The sequence below is a fragment of the Arvicanthis niloticus genome, chromosome 23, assembly GCF_011762505.2.
Source record: "Arvicanthis niloticus isolate mArvNil1 chromosome 23, mArvNil1.pat.X, whole genome shotgun sequence".
NCBI classification, from domain to species: domain Eukaryota; kingdom Metazoa; phylum Chordata; class Mammalia; order Rodentia; family Muridae; genus Arvicanthis; species Arvicanthis niloticus.
Window position 1 is genome coordinate 17405117 of NC_133430.1, and position 26054 is coordinate 17431170.

The following is a 26054-nucleotide window of genomic DNA, read 5'->3' on the forward strand; positions in this document are numbered from 1 at the left end:
TTGGGGCAGGGGCAGGGGCAGGGGCAGGGGCAGGCTTGGGGCAGGGGCAGGGGCAGGGGCAGGGGCAGGGGCAGGGGTATGGGCAAGTGTGAGTTGGAGGAGAGGGTATGAAGTAGAAAAAGCAGAGAGGGCAGTTTGCTCCTGAGCAGTGGTCCTGTGAGGTTCCATGCCAGGACCTGTGTGTGGTCCCCAAGATGGGGGTCAACGTGTACCTGGTAACAGCACCCCAGCTGCAGCATCTTCCCTTGCTTACAACTACCATGCACAGGCTTCTTACCTTATGTCTGGAACAGCATTTAGCTGAGGTAGGGTCTTCTCCACCTCACTTTGGCCAAGTAAGGGCAGAAGACCACAGTTGCCTTGGCAGAAGCTTTCAAAGGCTGGTGCTAGGGATCTGGGCAGGACCATCACACTAGCTGGCTGGAGTCCTGGGTTGGGTGGGAGATGAGACAAAGGCACACTTACTTGGTTGCTGCTTGTGGACCTTTGTTAATTACGCTTTTTGATTGACATGTTTTAGATGCACACAGTAGTGTACTTAAGTATACAGCATAGCTGTGTATGGTGGAGGAGCACACATATAATCTTAGCACTCAGGAGCTGAGGCAGGAGATCACAAGCTTGAGGTCAGCCTGGGCTATACAGTGAGACTCTGTCTCAACAAACAAACAAACAGTGTAGTACTTTCTACACAATAAACACACCCACCTAGCAAGCACCCAGATTGGGAGACATGATTGTCTCTTCAGAGTCAGCATCTTGGCTACTCTATCCGTTGTACCACAGTCTTAACTTCTGGCCTACACATGACTCATTACTGGACTTCATATAATAAAACCATATAACATACATCTTTCAAGTCCTAATTCTCTCGCTAATGCCTGAGAATTGACCCACATCATTGCATTTAGTAGTAGTTTATTCACCTGCTGTGATGTGTGGTGTATTCACCCGATGAGACTTGAGGTGAGGGACTTTTGACTTGGGTTATTGCAAATGGCACCTCCATGAGCATTACAGAGCGTGCATTCGGGAGTGCGCATGTGCTCTCTCGTTTGACATGCACCTGGGCTTGCAGTAGAAAAACCCAGTCAGCTTTACTGAGTATTCCCTGTTCCTATTGTGGCTCTACTGAGTGGCACAGCCATGGTGGGCATCTCTGGGACTTGGTGCTGCATGCCTTTGTCATGTCTGCAGTCCTGGCGGCTGTGTCATGGAGTGACACTGTGTTTGCAATGTGCTGTGCTGGCTGCTTACTTACTTCACTGATTAACAAAAGCGACTTGAGGGAGGAAGGGCTTGTTTTTGGTTCACAGTTGCAAAATATACAGACATGCGCTCTCTCTCTCTCTCTCTCTCTCTCTCTCTCTCTCTCTCTCTCTCTCAATAGCTCAAAGGATTAGATCTGTGTAATAATCATAGTTGTCCCCAGGAGACAAGACTGCAAGTGACAGTGTTCTTCTCTATACCTTTTCCAGTGATATAAAACTAACACTGTGTTCAGACAGGCCCCAGAAGTCATGAGTTGAAACTTTGGTTCCTCTATGTGCCTTTGGGAGGCAGAGCCTAACAGGAGGATTTTGGGCCACTATGAGGCTGTGACCCCCACCAGTGGGCTAAGACCTTCTCATGTGACATTTTAGTCTCATTAGCCTTGTGTGATCACCACAAAGGCAGTTGTTTTAAAGCAACCTCATCCTTCCTGACTGCCCTTTGGCCGGCCTTCTGCTCTCCGCCACCAATTAAAGTTGTATGTGGGCCCCTGCTAGATTCCAGCACCAGGCTCTTGAATTCTCTAGTTTCCTAAACCATAAACTAACAGAAACTCTTTCTTTCTTATAAATTACCTACTGTGGTGATTAACCTTGATCACCGACTAGATGGGATTTAGAATCATGTTAGGAACAAATATCTGGGTGTGCAGATATTTTTGTGTAGTCTAGGTTGATGGAGGTGGGAGACTCACCCTAAATATAGACAGCACCATTCCATGGGCTGGGGGTTCAGAACTAAATAAAAAGGAGAAAGTGGGCTGAGCAGTGGTATGCATCTGTCTCTGCTTCCTGACAGTTGATGCCATGTGACCGTACACCTCCCACTCCTACAGCCATATCTTCCCACAGTGGACTGTATCACCTGGAACTGTGAGCCAGAACAAACTCTTCCTCTCATAACTTGCTTCTGTCAGGTATGTTGTCTCAGCAGATAACACACCAGTATCACATGTTTTGCTACAACAATTAAGACAGAGGCCATGCCACAGACAGAGCTGTGTTCTGCTGGAGGAATAACTTCCTAACTGCCAGACGTACTTCATCAACCCATGGACACTTCTGCTCTACAAGAACACTATTAGCAGACATTTACCACGTGCTTATGGTGCTCCAGGTTGATGTGCTAAGTGACTCAGGACCTCTCTGTCATGGCACTGTATCCACTGGGCCTTTGTGTGGTGGATCTAAGAGTTCCCCAGAGAAGAGGGGTGCGCTAGACATGACCATCTTCTGGGTGAACCCCAGGACCAGCCAGTGGTGAGGCAGTGCTGGCACCCATCCTGTGGAAATGCAGTGTCTGCCAAGGTCACCCACAGGCTTTCCAAAGGAGGATGCTGGGGCAAGAGGAGGATGCTGGGGCAAGAGGAGGATGCTGGGGCAAGAGGAGAATGCTGTGGCAAGAGGAGGATGCTGGGGCAGGAGGAGGATGCTGGGGCAGGAGGAGGATGCTGGGGCAGGAGGAGGATGCTGGGGCAAGAGGAGGATGCTGGGGCAAGAGGAGGATGCTGGGGCAGGAGGAGGATGCTGTGGCAAGAGGAGGATGCTGGGGCAGGAGGAGGATGCTGGGACAAGAGGAGCATGCTGGGGCAGGAGGAGGATGCTGGGGCAAGAGGAGGATGCTGGGGCAAGAGGAGGATGCTGGGGAACTTCTCAAGCATGTACAGCTGTGGGTCCACAATGGCCTGCACCTGCAGTGAGGTGGCAGGAGGAAGCCAGCTTAAAGGCCTTCCCTCCTCTCTCCTCTGTCTCTTCCCTCTGAAGCCTATTGTGAGGACAAATTGGATTTTTAATGCAATAAATCAGAGAGGCATTAGGGATACAAAGCTTCTTTGTTTCCTTTTTAATTAAATGCACTTCTGGAGCAGAGTTTAGGTTTTGTTCATCTCCACTGAGGGAGATGAATAGAAAAGTCCTGAGTTGTCCCCATTAGCAACACAATATGGAATGGCCATCTTAAGGTCCTTCTTTAGAACTTGGTGGGGGAGACCACACTTCTAGGTGAGGGTGCCTCATAGCCCAGCTGTGATTCATGCATGAGGGGGGGGCTCTTGGGTTCCATTTAAAGTCATGACACTTTCTCTTTGTGGAGAGAAACTGAGTGATTTATTCGAGTCTTTTAACCAAAAATCGATTCTTTTTAAACAAGAAGAAACAGGGGAAAAAAAACACTTTAGTGCTCTCAATTGGATTTAAAGCTTATAAAACTCAGCTCTAGGCTGGGGTTTCTAGCTTTGGGGACACGTAACGTAACATACATTCTCCTGATGGATTATGCCACAGTAGCACTTGGCTTGGAAGGTCCTTAACACCCCAAGGGGCCCTCTAGAAGGTTCTGGGGAGAAGCCTACCCCTATTTTCATTTTGAAAACAAGCCTGGGAAAGACACACACGTCCCTCACAGTGTGCCTCTAGTGAGGAGCAAAGCAGAAATCACACCCTCACTCTACTCTCTACTCTGAAGGCCTAAGGCTTGTACTGCTCAGACCCACAGTCTCCTGAAGGTCCAGGAGGCAGTCACTGCCTGGGGTGAAACTCACATTTGCTGTGTACAACGGGCTTTGATAGACCTTGGAAATTTTCTATACAAATTCTGCTTCTTGCCATCCACATATTAATAGACCACTTTCATTGACTCAGGCCTTGGCTTTCATCGGCTCAGGCCTTAGTCACATGATTTGTTTTGACTGAGACAACATTAGGACATCTGCGGTGTGAACAGTCTAGAACCATGGCTTGCATATATACTTCATGGACTGCTTTCTCTTGGACTCCTGAACTAGCACAGAAAGAAGTTTGCACCGTGTTGGAGAGTGTTCTAGTTTGCCTTTCTATTGCTGTGAGAAACACTATGATCAAAAGCAACTTGAGAAGAAAAGGGTTTAATATGGCTTACGCTTCTGGATTACACAATTTGTCATTTAGGGGAAGTCAGGGAAAGAACCCAAGTAAGAACCGAGGCAGAAACTGTGGAGGAAATGCCACTTACTGACTTACTCCCTGGCTCATGCTCAATTAGCTGTCTTATGCAGCCCCGACCCACCTACCTAGGGATGGAGCTGCCTACAGTGGGCTGGGACCTATTAAAATAATTAGCAATGCCCCCACAGACATGGCCACAGAGAAATCTGTTGGAGGAAATTATCAATTAAGGTTCCTTCTTCCCAGGTGCTACTTGGCATTGACAGTAAAAACTTACCAGCAGAGAGAGGTTCCATAGAAAAAAATGTTTAGGCTTTTTGGTCCAGTCACCCCAGTGGACATCAGAATATGAGGGAGAAGCCCTTGAGTGGTCCAACCTCATGCTGCAGGCAGAGAAACTCCTCCACAGAGCTGAGCCTCAGTTGCAGACTTATGAAAATTATGGTCCTAAGCCATTACTCTTTAGGGTTCTTTGTTGTGCAATAATAGGTAGCCACGCACCCGCAAATAATAATAGAGGCCTGACATAGCATGTGCTAAATAAGAACTCTGTTGCTTTAAGAACATTAAGCACACTGCTGGATTGTCCTTTGGTGTTTGTAGCACAACTGGGAAACTCTATAGGCTATTTTCTTATTTATTTATTTATTTATTTATTTATTTATTTATTTAATTTTTCTGTGGTACGAGGCATAGAACCAGGGCCTTGAGCATAACAGGCAAGTTCTCTACCATCAAGCTACATCCAATCCCTTAAATGTTTGAACTGTGAACTATTGGTGGTACTTAGGTCAGTGGCATATTTGATGTGTGTGTGTGTGTGTGTGTGTGTGTGTGTGTAGGTGGAGTCAGAGGGTCAGGAGTTCAAGGTCATCCTCAGCTATGTAATAAGTTTGAATTCATCCTGGGCTAGCTACATGAAACCCTGTCTTTATAAAACCAGCCAAACAAACACCCAGACAAATGTCTGTTCCCACTTACCTCCCATCATGCTGGATGAGTTTCTGATGTGTGTTGCTTTGAGTAGACTCCTTACGGCAGAGGGAAGACAGGATCTCAAGAGAAGTGAGGACATCATACCGTCCCGGAATGAGCGGCAGGGAACCTGAGCAGTGGAGTAAGGTAGAGGTTAGATGCAGTTGCCCTATAGGCATAGAGTTCATGTTGGATTCTCTGTCCTGGATTATCCTAACACTTGGTGGCTTCTGCATGTTCCTCGCCTGACCTGGGTATCTTCCATCCTGCTCTGAGGCCACAGTAGTAGCTGAGGAACCGGTCTCAGCCAAGCAGCGCCAGGCTGGGACAGAGCCTCTCTGTTCTAACAACAGTCTTTGAACTACTCTTTTGGGGTCAGAGCCACAGCCGACTAATGTTCCACTTGACTTTGAACTCTGTTCTCTCCAAGGTACCTGGCAGACACAGACACAGCTTAGACTCCCCCCACAGACAGAACACCGATGACAACCCAAGGAGAACAGCCTGAAATTCAAATGAAACGTCAGCTCCGTTAGCTGTCTCTTGTGACTCTTAACATTTAGATGAATTCTTAGAAGGAAGGAACTTGGTGTTTTTTGTTTCTGCCCTCCTCTACCCACAGTGGTTTATTTGGATTTTGACAAATGAATAAATATTATACATGTTAAATATAGAATGTGTTTTAAGATTATAATTAAAAGTTTAAAAACTTGGGGCTTGGGCAATCCACTCGGCTGGTAAAGCACTTGCTCTTCAAGTGTGAGAACCTGAGCTTGGACCCAGCACCCACATACAAAGCCAGACACAATAGTGTGCTTGAAAGTGTGTGCAGCACTAGGGAGATACAGACAAGAGGAACCGTGGGAATTGCTCGCCAGCCAGTCTAGCCAATCAGTGAGCTCCAGGCTCAGCAAGAGACCTTGTTTAGGAAAACAAGGTGGAGAATCATTGAGTAAGATCTCCAACCTTAACCTCTGGCCTCAATGCACACATGTACCTATGTAACACACACACCCCACCTCACATGTGTGAATACCTGTGGACACATATACCTCATATGAAGTTTAAAAATTATTTCAAAATACAGAAATCGTCTCAAAACTATAGGAAATTATGCCCAGAGTGAAATCCTGTAAGTTAATTTTTTTTGTGGTACAGAGTGCTCAGATGGGTTAGTTAATGGCACTGACCTCTGACCCACATCCTTTTTATCCAAATAGGCCATGTGCCTGGCATAAGAAAATAAAAACAAGTGTTGGTTGAATGACTGGCTGATTGCAGAGTGGAAGGAAGTCTGACTTGAGAGCAGTGCTACAGTGAGGAATTTAGATAAGCCTAATTTTCCACAACCCTTTCTATCAAAAGAGATGCATTCAACGAGATTCAAAACCACCAATTTGTGTTTTTAACTCTAGCCAGTCTCTTAGGTTAAAAAAAAAAAAAACAAACAAAAACATGTACACTTCAGGTCGAATTTAAGAAAGATTTGAGCTTGTATAGAATCCAATCCCAAACAAAAGAACAGGATTGTTCTAAGAAGGAGAGAGATGCATTTAAAACCGACCCGAGAGCTTTGATTTAATAGCTGCAAACAAAGAGGACGCAGAGGAGGGAACAGTTAGTCCTAGCTGGGTTGGAGAGCAGGAGGGGTCAGGTGAGGTTGGATTCCAGGCCCCAGTGGAAGGCAAACGCTGAGGCCTAAGGCAGCTGCTCTGGCAGGTTGAAGCAGTGCTTGCAGGCCGGCCTGGCAGGCCTGACTCCAGGCCAAGCAGCTAGTCGGCTGCTGAGATCCTAGATCTCTGTGGTTCCCAGAGTCACTGCAGGGGACTTAACACCTCTGTCTGTCGCTTGGTAAAGGCCAAAGACAGAATTATTCTGCAGCCACATGAGAAATGGCAGTCAGAGCGACTGGTCTCAGCTCCATGGGTAACTGGAGGATGAAGGACTGTGTACCAAACCCCACTGAAGGAGACATCCATGCATGCAGCTGACAGCAAGTGAAAGCTGGGCTGGACGTCAGTTATAGCTTTAGTCCATCACCTGAGGGATGTTGCCTTCCTTCCCTTTACTTATCTATTGTGTTAATAGAACTGTAAGTGGATTACATGCAAGTATTCAGGTCAGTGCTAGGTTGAGGGACTAGCAATACAATAGATGCAAATAATCAAGGAACAAAGCAAAAAGGAGGAGGGGAAACGGGGAGAGGAGATGACGTCTGAAATGTAAATAAAATATCCAATTTAAAAAAAAAAGAAAGGCAGGCGGATTTCTGAGTTCGAGGCCAGCCTGGTCTACAGAGTGAGTTCCAGGACAGCCAGGACTAAACAGAGAAACCCTGCCTCGAAAAACAAAACAAAAACAAAAACAAAAACAAAAACAAAAACAAAAACAAAAACAAAAAGAAGAAGAAGAAGAAGAAGAAGAAGAAAAGAAATATAAGTGGATAAGCCAAGTGCATGCAAGTAGAGGCACATGCCTTTAATCCCAGCACTCTGGAGGCCAAGGCAGGCAGATCTCTGAGTCTGAGGCCAGCCTGGTCTACTGAGCAAGTGCCAGGACTGCCAAAGCTATAATGGAGAAGTCCTGTCTTGAAAAACAAAAAGCCAACAACAGCCAACCCACCAAAATAAATCAATAAAAGCGGAGCTTCCATTGATTTCCTAACCAAGAAATAACTATGGGTAGGTAGGTACCTGCCCTGTGGAATGCACATTGCAGGTTTGCCACATGCTGTTCAGCAGGAAGGAAAACCGGCAGCATTCCATCTGGTGTCTAACTTCCAATTTTAGGGGTTATTCCCTGAACAGAGGTTAAGCAGCCAGAGACTGTCTGCTCATAACAAATGATAGCAGCTGCCACCATCTCTGGGCACCCACTATGAGTCAGCTACCGTCTATTGGCTATTTATAATGGCCCCTAAAGAAAGTTAAGCTCTTTGTGGACAAGGAAAAGAGGCCAAGGGAGGTCCAAGAAGTTACATAAAGTCCATAATTCATGTGTAGAGACCAAATCCAAGTTGGATTTAAGTCTATGAGTGACTGCTAACTACCTACCCACATCTATGTATTTACATATCTATGTAATCATCCATCCATCCATCCACCCATCATCTATCCACTCATGGTAATTAGTATATTTTAGCAATAGCACAGACCATTCCCTATTAATCACAACGTGATTGTAGGGACAGAACCTATATGTTTCTTAGAAGACCAAATACTGAACTTCTTCAGCTTTCCAGCATGACCTCTGGTGAACCCACTGCTGGGTGGCCCAAGTGTCCTCCTCAGGGTATTCCTCCGGAAGCAAGAGGAGACAAGATCCAAATGGTGTGTTCCAAGAAGCTGCCTTCCTACCAAGAACTAACTCTCTCTCTCTCTCTCTCTCTCTCTCTCTCTCTCTCTCTCTCTCTCTCTCTCTCCCTCTCTCTCTGTCTCTCTCTCTCTGTCTCTCTCTCTGTCTCTGTCTCTCTGTCTCTCTGTCTCTCTGTCTCTCTCTCTCTCTCTCTCTCTCTCTCTCTGTCTCTGTCTGAGAACAAACTATTAAATCCACAAATATTATTCTCTAGCATCAAAGATCCTAAAACTGGGCTGTTGTCGTTAGGTCCCAATTCTTCTTCCCTGTTCCATACTCCCAGAAGTAAGATTCAGACTCAAAATATATTTACAAATACCTTAGCCATATAGCGAGGCTCTTCTTTCGACTAGATCATAACTAAAATAACCCATTTATTTTAACCTACATTCTGCCACGTGGCTGGTTACCTGTCGGTATGTTCTTACCGTTACATCTTCCCATGCCTGCAGTATCCCAGAGTCCCACCTTTATCTCCTGCCTAAGCCCTAGGCCACAGGCTTTTAAATTGACAGGCGATGCATCCATATAATACATAAGATATTCTCTCTACACTGCGTCCCAAAGACAACCATCCTCTCAGCAGGAACTGACACACCCCAACTCCAGAGTAAAAATATCTGGTCCACTCTTATGGTAGATGACTGAAATTCCACCTTCACGGAGCCACCCCTTTGCTGTATTCAATTCTAGGAATGCATCCTGAGATATTTTCAAGTAGCGAATAAAATCCCAGAGTGCATAGCAGTGTTGTTTGTCATATAAGTAATTTAGAAACAACTAAGTAGAAGCTAATTAAACACATCCGGGTTTGGTTATGTTGAAGATTATATGTGTGGTATTTGTCTTGTCTCTTCTGTTACAGCAAATACCGGAAACTGAGTAGTTTATTTAAGAAAATATGGATAGAAATAATATAAATATATACTGTATGTTTAGTAGTCAGGCATGATGGCACATGTCTTCTGTCTCAGCATTTAGGAGGCTGAGGAAGGAGGGTTGACAATTTAAGGCCAGACTGAACTACATAATGAGTTTGAGGCCAGCCTGGTCTATAGTATGAGTTACAGAACAGCCAGGCTTACACAGAGGAACCCTGTCTCCAAAACCCATAAAAAATATAAATTAAAAACAAACAAACAAACAAACAAACAAAACATAACCACTGTAGGGCACACATTCAAATCACATCCAGACCAGGAAACATCAGATCACTTAACTATTTTTTAAATGGGTGAATCTTTAATTTTTTTTTTTTTTTTTACATTTTATTTGTTTTTTGTTTGTGCTCTCTCGCACATGCGCACGGATTGAATTCAGAGTGTGGGGTGTGGCAGCTAACATCCTTAGCTAATGAGTCATCTTACCAGACCTAAAATGAGGTATCTCTTTGTGCCTCATCTAAAACAGTTTCTCCAGCTTATGAAGGAAACGAGGCTAGGGATTCTCTATGTACAAGCACACCACCCATATCCAAGTCCATATAGACCAACTCTGGGAGGGTAGGCATGAAGGTGATGGGGAAGGAGCTGAGCGCGGGAGTCCTACACGTGGAGAGGTTGACTTGTGTCCCCATGCATCCCTAGTTCTATCCTGGCCCCCATCTGCTCTTAAGCCTCCCTCCCCATCCAACTCCAGGGAGCCAGAGTCACTCAGGAAGGCCTCCCTACTCATCCGAATGTGCACACTCTGCCAGAAATCCAGAGCTTCCACTGTTCTCTCATAGAACATGTATATCCTCTCCATCTCTGTGCCTGCTGAGGGGTGCTGGGAACACTAAAGAAGGAACCAAAGAGGTGACCTTCTTAGTGTTCTCCTGCTGTGAAGAGACACCATGACCATGGTGACTCTTATAAAAGAAAACAATTCATTAGAGCTTGTTTATAATTTCAAATGTTTAGTCCATTTTCATCATGAAATGGAGCATGCAGCATGCAGCATGCAGGCAGACATTGTGCTGGAGAAGGAGCTGAGAGTTCTACATCTGGATTTGCAGGCAGCAGAAGGAGAGAGACTTTGGGCTTCAAGTGGGCTTTTGAAACTTAAAGCTCACACCCAGTGACACACTTCCTCCAACAAAGCCACACCTCCTAATATTTTCAAATAGTGCAATTCCCTGCTAACAAAATATTCAAATCTATGAGCCTAGGTCAGTCATTCTTGTGTAAACTACCACAGTGACCTAGAGTGTGCGCTGAAGTGGAGATGGATGGGGAAATATTTGTGACCTAATCCTAAATTCTTTCTCATAAACTATCTATAATCTATACTTAGACAAATTGCACCTGTTCAAGCATAGTACTTTTACCCATCCACCCACACATCTACCCTTTCATCCATTAATACATCTATCTGTCTACTCATTTATCCCCATCTATTCAAACACCCATCCATCCATCCATCCATCCACCCACTCATTCATCCATCCATCCATCCATCCACCCACTCATTCATCCATCCATCCATTCACCGACCTACCCACCCATCCATCCACCCATACACTCATCCATCACCTATCCATCCACCCACACATCCATCCATCCATCCATCCATCCATCCACCCACTCATTCATCCATCCATCCATCCACCTACCTACCCACCCATCCATCCACCCATACACTCATCCATCACCCATCCATCCACCCACACATCCATCCATCCATCCATCCATCCACCCACTCATTCATCCATCCATCCATCTACCTACCTACCCACCCATCCATCCACCCACACACCCATCCACCCACCCACTCATTCATCCATCTATCCACCCACCCACCCACCCACCCATCCATCACCTATCCATCCACCCACCCATCCATCACCCATCCATCCACCCACACATCCATCCATCCATCCATCCACCCACTCATTCATCCATCCATCTACCTACCTACCTACCCATCCATCCACCCACTCATTCATCCATCCATCCATCCACCCACCCACCCACCCATCCATCACCCATCCATCCACCCACACATCCATCCATCCATCCATCCATCCATCCATCCATCCATCCAATCATCCATCCATCCATGAAATATCATGGCGAAAGTGCAAACCAAGAACAAGCTGGTATCTCAATCTAGCTACATACTTATGGGGAATCATTGACCTCTCTATTTTCTTATCAGTGCCTCGGGACTACTAATACTATGAATCTCAGTAGTTGCGCTCAGCCCTAATGACTTAGCACATGCGAAGTTCATGGGTCACTTCCTGGCCGGCTTCCATTTAGCCTTGCAGAAATGTCGCCTGCATTTGTTACTCCATGTGCCATGTGCTGGAGACACTGTGGTAATAAGACAGCCACAGCCCACGCACATAGGGATTTACCAGCTCAAGAGACAGACATTAAGCACATAATTACCATCAGCCTGTCTCCTGTGGAGAGAAAAAAAAGTAAACAGTTAGCTATACTACAATGCGCTTAGCTTTCCTAGGCTACATGGACGAGGGCTAGAAAAAAAAAAGCTGAGCTCAAAATGATAACTAGGGCTTCCTTGAGTAACAATGAAAGACCTTTTTAGCCCATGGACAGAACAGACTACGGTAGGGAAGCTCCTGGAGGGATCCAACGCTCTGTGCATCTGTAAGTGACACAAGTAGGAAGTGGCTAGAACAGGGGGCACCAGCAACCGTACCAGACACTCAGGAAGCACTCACTCTGTGTCTCCTGTCAAGGGCTGTTGGTACAGAAAACATCACTCACTAGGACTCCAGAGATGAGGCAGCCAGAGAGGCAAGAGAGAGAGAGAGCATGAGGCTGAGAAGCCTGGGTTTCACAGAGAAAGCAGTGGCTCACAGGGGTTAAGGACTATAAAGTGTAGCAAGCCTTCAGTGGGATATGACATGCCCTTTTCCCACACTAGCATGCTCTGTTAGCAACAAACACAGAGTGTATCTGGGACCCCAGGGGGAACACAAAAACTAGGAGGTACAGTCCATTTCCTGGATGCTTGTAGTCTAGGCTGGAAGACTTGTTTACAAGAACTAAGCGTTTTCAGTGTTACAAAACTCTGCTTCTGGTTTCCATAGCTGCCCCCTGGATCAGTTCCCCAGAGTCCCTCCACGTGACAATGGAGGAACAGAACGAGTAGGTGTTCAGACCTTGTCGCTACTCATTAATTTCTGTGGTAGGAGTTGCTCAGTGTTTGCCAAGAGAGTTGCTGGTGGTAGCCTAAATACAACTGCAAATTTGCAAAATAAATGTTGCTGTAAGGAAGAAGGCATCCTAACTGTACAAACATTTCATTAGAAATGTCATGACGATAACAGAGACAAAAGATCAGGGAAATGCTGGCAGTCATAATTAGCTTTTGTTTATTCAATAGGTCAGATGCAAGTGTTCCCAATATGAAGAGAATCCATAACAAACGAGTATTTCTCATCATCAAGACAAATGCTGGTCCCTTGCCCTTCCCTTTAGGTGAAGCCTTTAGGCAGAACAGAGACGAGTAGGAGCCAAAGGTCAGGTTTTGGAAACAGGAAGTCAAGATGGCTCAAAGCAGGGTGTCAGAGCCCAAGGAGATGAACTGCCAAATCTAGGGAAGATGGCCTGGGCTTTGGTGTCACAGCTTTGCCGGGTGAGACTATGACCCTGTGGTGGTGGTGGTAGGGTGTTGATCAGACCTGGCTTACAGGGGAGAGAGTCCAACCAGACTGAGGAGGCTGCTATGTGGAGAAGGAGGAGGTGGCAAGAGGAGAATTTGGCTCTATCTAAAAGGTCAATATGATATAATCCTGAGAACCTTCTTTCAGTGCTTCAGGGAGGTAGAGCATGGGAAGGAAAAGCCTGTGACAAACCCTGGAGTTTCTGAATCCCATCGGGATGTATCCCTGGAAACAGTGGCTCCCATTGCCTAGAATGAGCTGTTTGTTTTATGTCAGGGTCTCATTTCTGTAGCTCTGACTAGTTTAGAACTCCCTGTGTAAACCAGGCTGGCCTTGAACCCACCGAGATCTACCTGGCTCTGCCTCTCAAGTCCTGGGGTTAGATTAGTGCTTGGCGTAACTAGATTTTAAAAAATGTAGGTGGAGATAGATAGGTAGATAGATAGGTAGATGGATGGATGGATAGATAGATAGATAGATAGATAGACAGACAGACAGACAGACAGACAGACAGAGAAGGTATCTCCTGGCTCTGCCTGGAAGTAGAGGAATGAGCATACCTAACAACACATGGATTTTGGACTTACAACACCTTTAACTGTTAAAATGGATTGAGATTCCTTGGGGGAAATGCATCCTGAGAAAGAATACCTCTTCTAGAGGACCTAAGTTCAATGTCTAGCACTCGCATGGTGTCTCACAGCAGTTTCTAAACTGCAGTTCCCAGAGGATCTGACACCCTTCTCTGGCTTCCACAGACACCAGGCACACAGTGTGGAATGCAGACATAAAACAAAGCTGGTGCTTAATGAAACAGTTCTATACATATAAAAATGGCGAAATGGGAAAATGTATTCAATGTATGTTTTATTTATAATGGTTAGTGTTGTCAACTTGAATCCAGAATCAACTCTGTACACACCTGTTGGGGCTATCTAGGTTAAGGCTAGCCCTGAGGGTGTCTGTATCTCCACTGTGTTAACTGATATGGAAAGACTCAATTTTAATTGTGGGCAGGACCTTCTCTAGTCAGTGGAAGGGCTATGTAAGATAGAGAAGGCAGCTGCATATTTGTATTCACTGTGTTCTTTTGGGACTGCAGACATGATGTGACCAACTGCCTTATGTTCTTGATGCCTTGACCCTCCACTATCAAGGACTGTACCCTTGAATTGTGGACTGAAATAAACCCTTTCTCCCTTTGGTGGCCTTTGTCAGGGTATTTATCACATAACAGAAAAGAAAACTAAGGAAATCATAATAAAATTTTTGAAATTAAAATTTAACAAATACAACCCGTCATCATGATTGCTGGGGCAAGGCACACAGAAGATGATCCCGGAACATCTTGTCTAGAAAGCAAATGTGTGTTCAAAGAATGATGAGGCACACAGAAAGGACACAGGGCAAAGGACTCTCACATGGGGGGATTTTAGATCTTTAAAAAAATGGTAGGTGGGACTGAAGATATTGCTCTGCAGTCAAGAGCACTGGCTACTCCTCTAGAGGAGCCAAGTTTTATTTCTAGCACCCAAATGGCAGTTCACTGCTGTCTGTCACTCTGGTTCCTAAAGGATCTGTCACTCTTTTCTGGCTTCCACAGGCTCCAGGTACACACGTGGCGTACAGACATCAAACACCCATACACATACAATAAATAAAAATTTAAAATAGTGATAGGAACATGGGCTGGAGATGTAGCTCAGCAGGTGAGGGCACTTGTCCCCAAGCCTCAAGTCTGTCCAAAATCCCCAGGATCCCCATGATGAAGAAGGGTATCAACTCAGACTCTGTACATACACTGTGGCCCATGTACACCAATCAGTCAGTCAGTCAGTCAGTCAGTCAGTCAGTCAGTCAGCCAGCCAATTAGATGTAGTAAAGTAGAAATAATGGTAGGAGAAGCCTGTAACTCACTAGCAGAGGAATCTCTATATCATTACTGATATTAAATAGTTCATTGAAAATTGTGGAATGCTGTGATAAAGCACACGGATTCTGAGGCTATTGCTCTAGTAATTTTCATCATTTTGTGATTGTTCCTGAGTCTTAACAAGATGGGAAGAAATCAACTATGGTAAAATTAAACCGTGGGTAAACAAAATGTGGAGTCTATAAACAGTGGAAACATTTTTTTGTCTTTAATGCCTCCTATTATAAAAGACAAACCCTGAGGGCATTATGTTAACTGAAGTAAACCAGACACAGAAAGATTGATACTGTGTGAGTCCACCCAGAGGATCCTACATTAGTCTCGTTCACAGACAGCCTAGAATGGGAGTTGCCAGAGGCTGGCAGTGCACATAGTGGGCAGACAGTGTGTAGAGTTTCAGTTTGTGAAGATGGGACTGTTTGGGGAAAAGATGGTGGCAACATCTTCATGCCATCAGTCTATGCATAAGAATGAAAAGCAACAGAAAAATTTCATGATATATATATATATATATATATATATATATATATATATATATATATTAAGAAATCTGAAATTTTAAGATGAGTACTTAAAAATGTTAATTGCGATAGTTACGATTAACATTTGCTTCAAACGCTCAGTTGGAGTCAGAGGTGTGGAGAGTTACTTCAGAGTCCTGTGGGTCTTGATTAACCTTGAGGTTCCTGTCTCAACCCTATGGGAAAGGAGTTCATGTTGGGAAAGGGAGGTTTTGTGTGGATGTCTCCTGTGGCCAAACATTCACTGTATGACTTTGAAAATCTGACTGTAACTCTTTCCGCTGGCATGACTCTGGACGAACATGTTTAGAATCATTGAATGTCTGAGAACCCCGTTCTTCAAAGTGAATCTGCTTTGAGTCGTCTAGCCAAGTAGAGTAACCCAAGCATGGGGCAAAATTCCAAGGCATGACTGCTCTGGGCAAGAAAGGCATCTTTCTGCTCTGGAGCTGGCTTGGCCTGTGAGACTAGAGCACGCGTGTTTGCTTATTTAAGATGGAGTTTCTGCAATGGCTCCATCAGGCCACATTCCTGTAACCACGAAATATGACCCAGGAATCCACATGGTGTCTGAGTGTAGATGCTGCCAACAGCCAATGCCAAGTCACACGGCTCGCTGGGTAAGTCCTAGGCTAAACCTACCCGGGGTAGGTTAACCTAGGCGGTTACTTTAGTGATGTCTAGCTAGCTTCACACTGCCCAGTTTAATGGTATGACCTACAAGGATACCATAGGCATCATTCCTTGATTGAGAAAGTCAGAGGCTTCAGACCCTTTAATTGCTAGGACAGGGCTCTAGTAGCAAGGCCCTGGAGACGCTGTCTGCATGCACAGAGGTGTGCTGATGCCTGCCTGAATGAGGTGTGCTGAACTAACTAAGGAAGTACATGTTCCTATTCTTTAAGCTTCTTCCTTTTTTCCATGTCAGATGCCATACATGCCAGGATAGACATTTCCTTAGCATCCTCCAGTGCTGTGATTTCTATAGTTTCTAAGTATGCAATTGTTTGTGGATTGACTATGTTACATTTTTTTTTTAAAGATGAATTTATTTCATGTATGTGACTACACCAGAAGAGGGCATCGGATTCTATTACAGATGATTGTGAGCCACCATGTAATTGCTGGGAATTGAACTCAGGACCTGTGGAAGAGCAGTCAGTGCTCTTAACTGCTAAGCCATCTCTCCAGTCCCTATGTTATTAATTCTTAAAAAGACTCCTTTGTTAGGGGCATGTACATGCTTCTTTAAGTGAAAGTAAAATTAATTTCATTTGGTTAGTACTTAGTCTCAGACCATACGTTAGTCTAGGATGGCATCTACCCTGCCCCTGAAGAAGAGTGTCACCTGAGAGCAACAATGTATGAAAACAAATGTTTATAATACACACAGAATAGTGCCCCATTACAGAAACAGATATTTTAGGACAGCGATAATAACACACTTCAACATTAATCCTTTTCTGCTTGGCCCAATATAAGGCAGTTAGTGCGAAAGGGTATACTTATACATGGGTTGCATTTTCAAGATGTATATTAAATCCAAAGGAAAGAGAGCTGAGCTTTGAGCATGTGTTCATCTGTACACACATCCCCAGCCTTGCAGACACCAATAGCTGGAGCGACACCATGGCTCCAGCTATTGTTTCAAAGACCTTTGAGTCCACTAAATCTGTGTCCAAAAATAGTTGAGTCTGTGCATCCCTGTGTTACAGCAAGGCTTCACAGACTAAGTGCCAGTCTCAGGTAGGATCACGCCTACCCCGCCTGACTTACTGGCTTAGATCTTCTGAAATGTAATTTTATGAGTATCCCTGAGTACCAAATGTTCAGTACTCAGCCCTCACGCCATAAATTCATTGTTATCCATTGCATGAACCCAGTGTCAGTGCTATATCCGGGCAGAGCCCAGACACATGCTCATAACTGTGGGAACAGGAAGCCTTGTAGGATTTGTTTTAAGGTGACTGTTTAAGCAAGATGGCCATACTGAAGAAGAGGAAAGTTCCTTAGATGACTTCCCTGGGAACTCTCAGGGATAGTCCCAGTTTAGCCTGGGAGGGAGAGAGGAAAGAAAGGAGAGAGGGAGCACTTTTGGGCCCTGGGACAACCCCAGAGAGACAGTAAGAAGCCTCCAGGGGCCTTCTTCCAGCGTACAGCTGGCAGCTGCAAGAGCAAGTCCCCGCTCTCCCTGGTGCATTTCCATGGAAACGGCTAGGCAGCTCCGTGCTGGGAGGTGTGCTCCATCTATTTCTATGGCTTCTATCACCATGGCACCTACTTGCTCTGAAAAAACACAGCTAAAAACAGAACATTAAGAAGTGGTGGGGGGGGGGCAATCCACTTCCCTGCAAGCACCTTTTCCTGCAGCGGCTGTCATACCTGTGACTGTTCACATGGGCCTTTCCATTCCAGGGTTCTATCTTGTAAGCATCCTTAAGAGCAAAGAGGCTCACACCCTCTGCCTCAGCATGCGGGTGATGTGGAGGAGGTCTGGACGATTCCCACTGGACTTGCTGCAGGTATACACTGCCCAGAGGAATTCAAGAGTGAAGAGGTTTGTTTAGGGAAGAAGGGAGGAGTTGGGGGTGGGGACAGTAATGTCAATATTCACAGATGTGCTTATTCTGACAGAGGACCATGACCTTTCCTGGGAACAGGATTTCTGTTTGGGGAAGGACGCCTTAGGGCCAAATCACTTCCTAGAAGCTTTTCCTCAAGTTTGCTTTGAAACAGCATGCTTATAGCCCACAGTCTAGAATCAGGCAGAACTTGAGTTCAAATCCTGACTCATCTTCTTGCTAGCCATTCAAACTTGTTGAGCAGCTTTTCAGAGAGATCGGAGAGTACACATCTCACAGGGACAAGTCACCTACCGTGTGACCCAGTCTTCATGGTCCTTGGCTTTCTTATCTATAGAAACGGGGAAAAAATAACACCTGCCTCAAAAGGGCTTTGTGGCAATCCCAGAAGGAAGTGCTTCAAGGGCTGAGAGACTACATGTGTCTTGCAGATGATGATACCCACTAGAGATGAGGGGGTGAGAAGCAGTGAGTGTTGCCATTACAGGATGCCCAGTGGCCGCCTGTCTAGCTCTCCCAGGCTTGCTGTCCATCCTTAGTCCCTGGAGCAAGTGCAAATGAGGCCTCAGTTTGCGAATAGTTCCCGCCTCTAGACTCACACACTCACTAGTGTCTGAGGGCATAGCACACGTAGCACAGGATACACTCAAGCTTCAGCATAGGTGACACCTTGCAGAAGGGTCATCAGCTTGAGTGCTTGATGTAACACACAATACAAAGTAATTCTCAAGGGCTCTGCCACATCCCACCATGGCTACCTGCATGTAGATTTTAGAGTCAATCGCCAAGAGGGGTCTCAACCTCTCTTTCCTATTCATTAATTGAGTGGCTCTGGATAGTCAGTTATTTCCCTTCCCATTGCTTCCTCACCTCTCCAACCTGTGAAATGGGTTAACAGTTTCTGTTTCAGGGATATGGGTCCACAAGACAAAAAAGTAGAAAAAGGCTCTTGCTCAAAGTCAGTCAGTACCCAATGACCTCTCTGTAACCATGGGATCTGTTCCCCTTTTATCTCTGAGCTGAACAGTTTTGAGGCACAGTAAATACTGCTAGGAGTGAGTAAGGGGTGGGCCTTATAATAGGAGGAAGCATGCTTGTTTCCTGAATGGACCAGTAAACTCTGCATTAAAATGCCTAGCTCACCCCAGGCCCGAGGGTCCACACTTCACAACTCACTGGCAAGAACAAAGGACATTCTGTAGCAGCCAAAGGCCTGTGGGTTGCTCTCACTGCAGCTCACTCCTTCCTGCCTTCCTATTTTATAAAGGCAACTCCTGGGGCTAGACAGGTGACTCAGCTGTCAATCACTTTCTTCCCTTGCAGAGGTCTGGTTTCTGTTCCCAGCATCCACTCAGCAGGTCACAACCATCTGTAAGTCTAGATCCAGGGGACCTGACACCCTCTTGTGGTGTCTGTCTGTCTGTATGTGAGGCACATAGACTCATTTAGGCACACACATACACATAAAATAATAAGTAAATCTTAAAAAAACAGTGCCCCATATTGCAATAATTCTGGATGATTCCATAAGAATTCTGGATTTCCACATAGGGGATTCACATGCTTCTAAGAAACTAAACTCAACTTAAGGCTCTAAGACAGTTGTTCTCAACCTCCGGGTCTCAATCCCTTCAGGGGTGTCGACTGACCCATTTACAAGGGGTCATCTAAGACCATTGGAAAACACAGATATTTACACTGCAACTTAGAACAGCAGCAAAATTATAGTTATAAAATAGCAACAAAAATAATTTCATGGTTTGGGGGGGGGGCTCCACAACATGAGGAACTGTATTAAAGGGTCACAGCACTAGGAGGTTGAGAACCACTGCTCTAGAGGTAGAACATGTGACTTGAGCTACCATGGTGCATGCAGAAGTTGGTGACTGTGGTCTAGGCTGGTCCAATTAGAATGACTCTCAAGCTATCCCAAATAGAAAAGAGAAAAGAGAAGAAAAGAAGTAGAGAGAGAGAGAGAGAGAGAGAGAGAGAGAGAGAGAGAGAGACAGAGAGAGAGAGACTGGGCTGTGGGTTCAAGGCCTGGATCTGGTCCAGCCAATTTACCATGCTACATAAAACCAAAAGTAAAACCTGGCCTACACAGGAAAACCTTAGAAGGAGGTACAGCTAGAGTCATGACGCCATTGTGAATACCCAGATTACTGCACATATGACTTGCCCCACTGCTGACTAGTTCTCAGTGAGCACGTTCAATGTTTAAAGCAATTCAAGTTGGCTCTTCTGTCACTTCATGATGAAGTGGAACACATGAGACATTGCTTCCTCCCTGCAGGTTCAGGCCCCTCGCCACATGAAGACCCAGCTCCAGTATCCATTCTTGAAGGAACTTCTCTTGCTTTACTCAGTTTCATTTCCTTCCTCATTCCATAACCTCCGAGTGCCACTAACGAGTGCTATCCAAACACCTGATCATAACAATAAAATTCACTGAGGAGGTGGGAGATAAATGACTTGGTAGGTAAAATGCTTACAACAGGAGCATTAGTTCAGATCCTTGACACCTAAATAAAAAGCCAGGCGTGTTTGTAGCCCCAGCTTAGCAAGGTAGATCCCAGGGGCTGGCTGACTGATTGGCCTAGCCAAACTGGCAAGCTCCAGATTCGGTGAGAGACCCTGTCTTAGAAAATGAGGCAGAGCAATAGAAGAAGACACCCATGGACCTCTGGCCTCTACACGCTTGTGCACGTATGCAACGTCCCCCCCAACCCCCGACCACATGCACATACCTAAATGAAGCTGGAGGTTGGTAGTAGCGCCATTTGTCTTAGGGAGACTCTAAGGCCCCAAAAGAATGAAAACATTTCCTCTATGGCTACACACTTTAAAAAGTTGCTAAGATCAGATTTAGAAGCAACCCTTGTTATATATTCTTATTTGAATATATGTAGCGAGGTGTGCACACACGTGTGAGCATGCTGGTGGAAATCAGAGGTCACTTCTGGTGTTTTCCTCAATTGATTTCCATAACTTTATCATCATCACCATCACCATTGTCATCACCACCACCACCACCACCATCCCCATCCTCATATTGAGACAAGGTTACTCACTGAACTTAGAGTTCACTGATTCAGCGAAACTGACTGGCCAATGAGTGTCAGGTATTTTCCTGTCTTGAAATCTCCAGCCCTTAGGTTGTGGAATATGCTGCTGCGTCCATTTTTTGCTTAGGGTCTTCATGCTTGCTCAGCATGGATCTGACAAACAGAACCATCTCCCTGGCATTCTTTTTAAAATGTTATGTTGTTTCGTCTCCCCAGCTGAACTGCACAATTCTTGATCACAAGGTTCTACGTTTCCTCCTTCTTTGATCTTCTGGTGGCTAAAGTTACTTCATAAGTGCTTGTCCTTTTTCTCAATCTATGTTGTATGTTCTTATTTGAATGTGTATAGGAAGGTGTACATATACATGTGTGCATAAGCTGTGTGGAGAGGTCATTTCTGGTGTATTCTTCAATGGGTTCTCTATATCAAATGCCACATGGAGTTACTATAACTAGAAATACCTTTGAGAATCTGACTTCTGAATACTTAAAAACAATCAATCAATCAATCAAACAAACAAACAAACAAACAAAAGCAGATTTCAGGCAAAGCGGTGACATATATAATCTTTTTTTTTTTTTTTTTTTAAACAAAATGGTTTGCTGTATTTACACTATTCTTAGACCTAAGGGACCAATGTTTTAAGGGACAATGTTTTTGTTCATATTATGGTTTTTTGCTTTTATATTTTGTGAAAGTCAGTAAGTGGAGTCTGTTGGTCTTTCTACACAGAAGTCAAACTCAGAGAGCAGTGGACCCTCACAGCAATGCGTGTCAGGTGGAAGGAGTGAGGGTCTTATCCCATAAGTGGCTTTAGGCAAGTTGCTTTGCCTATTTGTGTCCAAGTCTCTTCATTTATCAAATAAATACATAATCCTAACACCTCCCTGGATGGTCAGGAAATTAAATCATCAATGTCAACCATCCCAGAATTGCCAGGCATTGCCTTAACCCATCAGATATCTTATGCTGAGCACTGGCCGGTGGCCTTTCCTCATGTGCATATGTCTTTCCTATCCCATGGCCGTTGGCCAACCTTACACAGAAGCCAACGTAAACTACAAAAGCTCAAGAAAACACGGGCCACCAGGTAGGGAGAAGTTTTCATCTCATTTCTTGCCAAGCATAGGCTTGATTCTGAAAAGCCACAGCACGCCAGCAAGTGTTTGAAGCTTGGTTGCTTTGTTTAACATCCAAGTTCACTGTGTTTAGATTACAACTAAGCCTTTTTCCTTTGGTCTCTGCCTAGCAAGCCACAGTCACTTCTAGATCTGACAGCTTGAGCATCAGGTTTGACTTATTAAAAGGCAGAGAGGGATTTGCCAGGAGCTCAGGATGTATTTTCAATTAAGGTATGAAATGGTTCCTCAGAACATTCACTAGCATCTTGAGTGTTATAGAATCCCAGCAATCAGGAGGAGGAGGTAGGAGGGTCAAAAATTCAAGGTCATCCTTGAGCACAGCAAGCTCTAGTTTGAAGCCAGAGTAAGTTAGACCCTATCTCAAAAACATCCAGATTATGGGCTGGCAAGATGGTTCAGTTGGTAAAGATCTGTGAGACCGTGAAAGGATAGCTTGGTTCCTGGTTGAGCACAGGCCTCGAACCCCAGACCCTAATGGGACAGTAGATGTCTGGCCTTGCTCCCAGACTCCAGGCTCTTGACACAAGGCCAAAGACCTCCGGTGATCCACACCTTTCAGTCATGTAGGGCAATGCCCCTACAGCCCCTCCCAAAGAGAGGTTTGTGTCACCTAGCACAGGTAGAGGGCTTGACTACAGGCGCAGAGCCTCAAGGGATCTCCATATTAATGAGATACCTAAAGGCCAGAGGGCATAGCCAATTAAACATTCCTTCCCAGATCCTCTTCCCTCCCTATTTAACTCAGGTTCACCCTGAAGTCTGGGGGAGTACAGCCACATCCACTTTCCGCCATGACAATAAACCTTTTAAAACCATGGACTTCCTCATGTCTCTGCCGCCCCCTCTCCCCCCCCCCCCATGGAGAAGGGCTTTGACTACCAAGCCTCTGCTTAACCTCCTGCTAGAAGACTTCTCTACCTTCCTGCCACCTCAAGACGCTGCCAACTCAAGTAAGCTAGCTGACCCAGACAAGTGAATGCCGTAACCAAGAGTCCCCTACCCACAGGGCACTGCTGGAGCTTCTCTCCCTCATCCCTCTCTGCTGCAGGCCAGTCCAGCCCATATACCCACTCCACTCCTCTCAGTTCTTCCGTGGCTCCCAGCGGCGTCTGGGTGTCCAAGGGCTGAGACCACCAGTCTCCCGGTCAGCCGCTTTGGCCCGGAGACACCCCCCCCCCACTCAGGAGCTCTGTCCCTGCCGGACTTTAGACTAAGACCTCTCCACGCCTTGGCGGAGTCCAGCAGCTTCTCAGGCCAGCGTCCACTGGAGCAGTGTGGAGTGAACTCAATCAAATTCCTGCGCTTCTGCCTCCCTGAGCCACGACAAACACACCAGAACCACAACACAGCCCAACAGGACCCACACTCACGAGTAAGCTACAGCTCCGCAAAGATCTTTATTCTACAAGCCAGGGACTTTAGTTTGATTCCTAAAACCCACACTAGGGTAGAATACAAATAATTCCACAAAAGTTGTCATTTTATGTGCTCACACACATATTACTGATACACACACACACACATATCACTGATACACACACACACACACACACACACACAATCAAATTATCAGTATGTGATTGCCCCCCAAGGGTCTTTGTTAGCAAGAGGAAATGCAATGTCCCTTTAAGGCCAGCTCAATAAGCTGCACTTATCTGGAGTTTAAGTGTGGATACCTAGCCCAAGGGATACGAAGAGATAAAGTAAGTTTCCATTTCTTCTTCTTTTTTTTAAAAAAAATATGTATTTACTTATTTTATTTATATGAATACACTGTAGCTGTCTTCAGACGCACCAGAAGAGGGCATCAGATCCCATTACAGATGGTTGTGAGCCACCATGTAGTTGCTGGGAATTGAACTCAGGACCTCTGGAAGAGGCTGTTAACCACTGAGCCATTTCTCCAGCCCCAAGTTTCCATTTCTTAACTCTCTTTACCTTCAAATACAGCCATTCTCAATCTGTAAATTGTGACCCTTTTGCAGTCACATATTAGATATCCTACATATCATAATTTACATTACAATTCAACATTACAACAGCAGTAAAATTATACTTTTAAAGTAACAACAAAATAATTTTATGCTTGTGTGTCACTATAACACAAAGAACTATATTAGATTTTTAAAATATTTGTATGTGTATACTTTCAAGACAAATTTTAGCCCTATGTAGCTCAGGCTAGCCTCAAACTCATGATCCTCCTGCCTTTGTAAGGCAGCATATTGGTATATACAGCATCATGCCTTGTTCCATCCCAGAGGCTTCTGATGTACTTTCTTCTTTTTCTAAGAAGCAATTCAGTTTCTCTTTACCAGAGGCACTGTTTTCAAAGTGTGGCTCCCTGCAGGCGTCAGAATCCTGGAGCAGTTGCTAAACATGTGCACCTCTGGCTCCATGTGAGTTTTGCTTCACGCATCGTAGAGAAATGGGTAACAGTTAGTGCATGTCTAGGGGGTTGGGGAGATGGCTCAACAGGTAAAGAAAGGCTGACTGCAAAAGTATAATTGCATGTGTTTGAATCCCCAAATTTTTACCTGTAAAGATGGGTGCAATGGTGTGTTCCTACAGTGAGATAAGGGGATGGGGATTTCCCTGAAGCTTGTGGATCAGCTGACATATCCCATGGTGGACAGCAAGAGAGACTCTGACTCAAACAAGGTAGAAATGGAGAACTAATATCTATCTGAGGTGGCCTTCTAAGTGCCTACACTCACACACACAAATTGGACACACACACACACAGAATGGGACATGCACACTCTCACACATAAGAATGGATACACACACATTCACAAACAAGAATGGATACACATACACTCATACACAAGAATGGATACACACACACACACAAGAATAGATACAGGTACACACAGTCATACACACACCCATACACAAGAATACACACACACACACACACACACACACACACACACACACACACATGTCTTTCTCTCTCTCAGTTTAGACCCCCCACATATCTAGATAAGATTGATATAGACTAAAATCCAAGATCCAGATGTGCTGTCACCATTATGAACCTTGGACAGATTATTGAGTCTCTCTGGACCACAGATTTATCACCTGGGTAAAAGGGCATCCAAGCCTTGCAAGGAGCAGGCTGCACTCTGCCCTGAGTGTGTCTAGAACAGCAGCATCTGGCTGTGCTCACTGCCTTAGTTGCTCTATTTAATGTAGAGGAGTGATTCTATTGGAGCCGTCCCACTCCAAATGTAGGCACTAAGAAAGAATGAGTCCTCAGTCCATCTGCAGAAGTAAACACCCACCACTTGTCCAGCCCAGCCATAAGGTGCAAGATGATAAATAATTTATTTGCACTAATAAAAAGTTCTGACCTTTGAACTTATTGAATTTAATTAGGAATGCACAGAGGTATCAAAATCCTAATAGTGGGGGAGGGTTAGGAAAATAACTCAGTCAGTTATGTGCTTGCCTTGCAAGCGTGAGAACTTGAGGTCGATTCCTAAAACCCATATAAAAACTGTTGGATAAAGTGGTGCATGCTTGTAATGCCAGCATAGGAAAGATGGATTCTCTGAGGTTCACCTGCCAAATACCCTACTTGATCTGGAGGGTTTCAGTCCAGTGACAAATCTTGTCTCAAAAAAAAAAAAAAAAAAAAAAAAAAAAAAAAAAGAAAAGAAAAAAA

The 26054-nt window shown here is 45.0% G+C and overlaps 1 protein-coding gene across 4 annotated transcripts in view; it reads right to left on the reverse strand.

The window, feature by feature from the left end:
• Positions 1–26054, reverse strand: part of Dglucy (D-glutamate cyclase) — an 86530-nt gene that overhangs the window by 44969 nt on the left and 15507 nt on the right. For 2 of the 4 annotated variants that reach the window (XM_076921401.1, XM_076921402.1), the window contains exons 2-3: positions 5175–5298; positions 278–428 (exon numbers count right to left, since the gene is read on the reverse strand). In XM_076921401.1, the coding sequence (XP_076777516.1) occupies positions 278–428; positions 5175–5271 (248 nt within the window). In that variant the 5' untranslated portion in view covers positions 5272–5298. Of the gene's footprint in view, positions 1–277; positions 429–5174; positions 5299–17976; positions 18115–26054 lie in introns of those variants that run through there. The other 2 variants (XM_076921400.1, XM_076921403.1) reach the window with 2 other exon arrangements.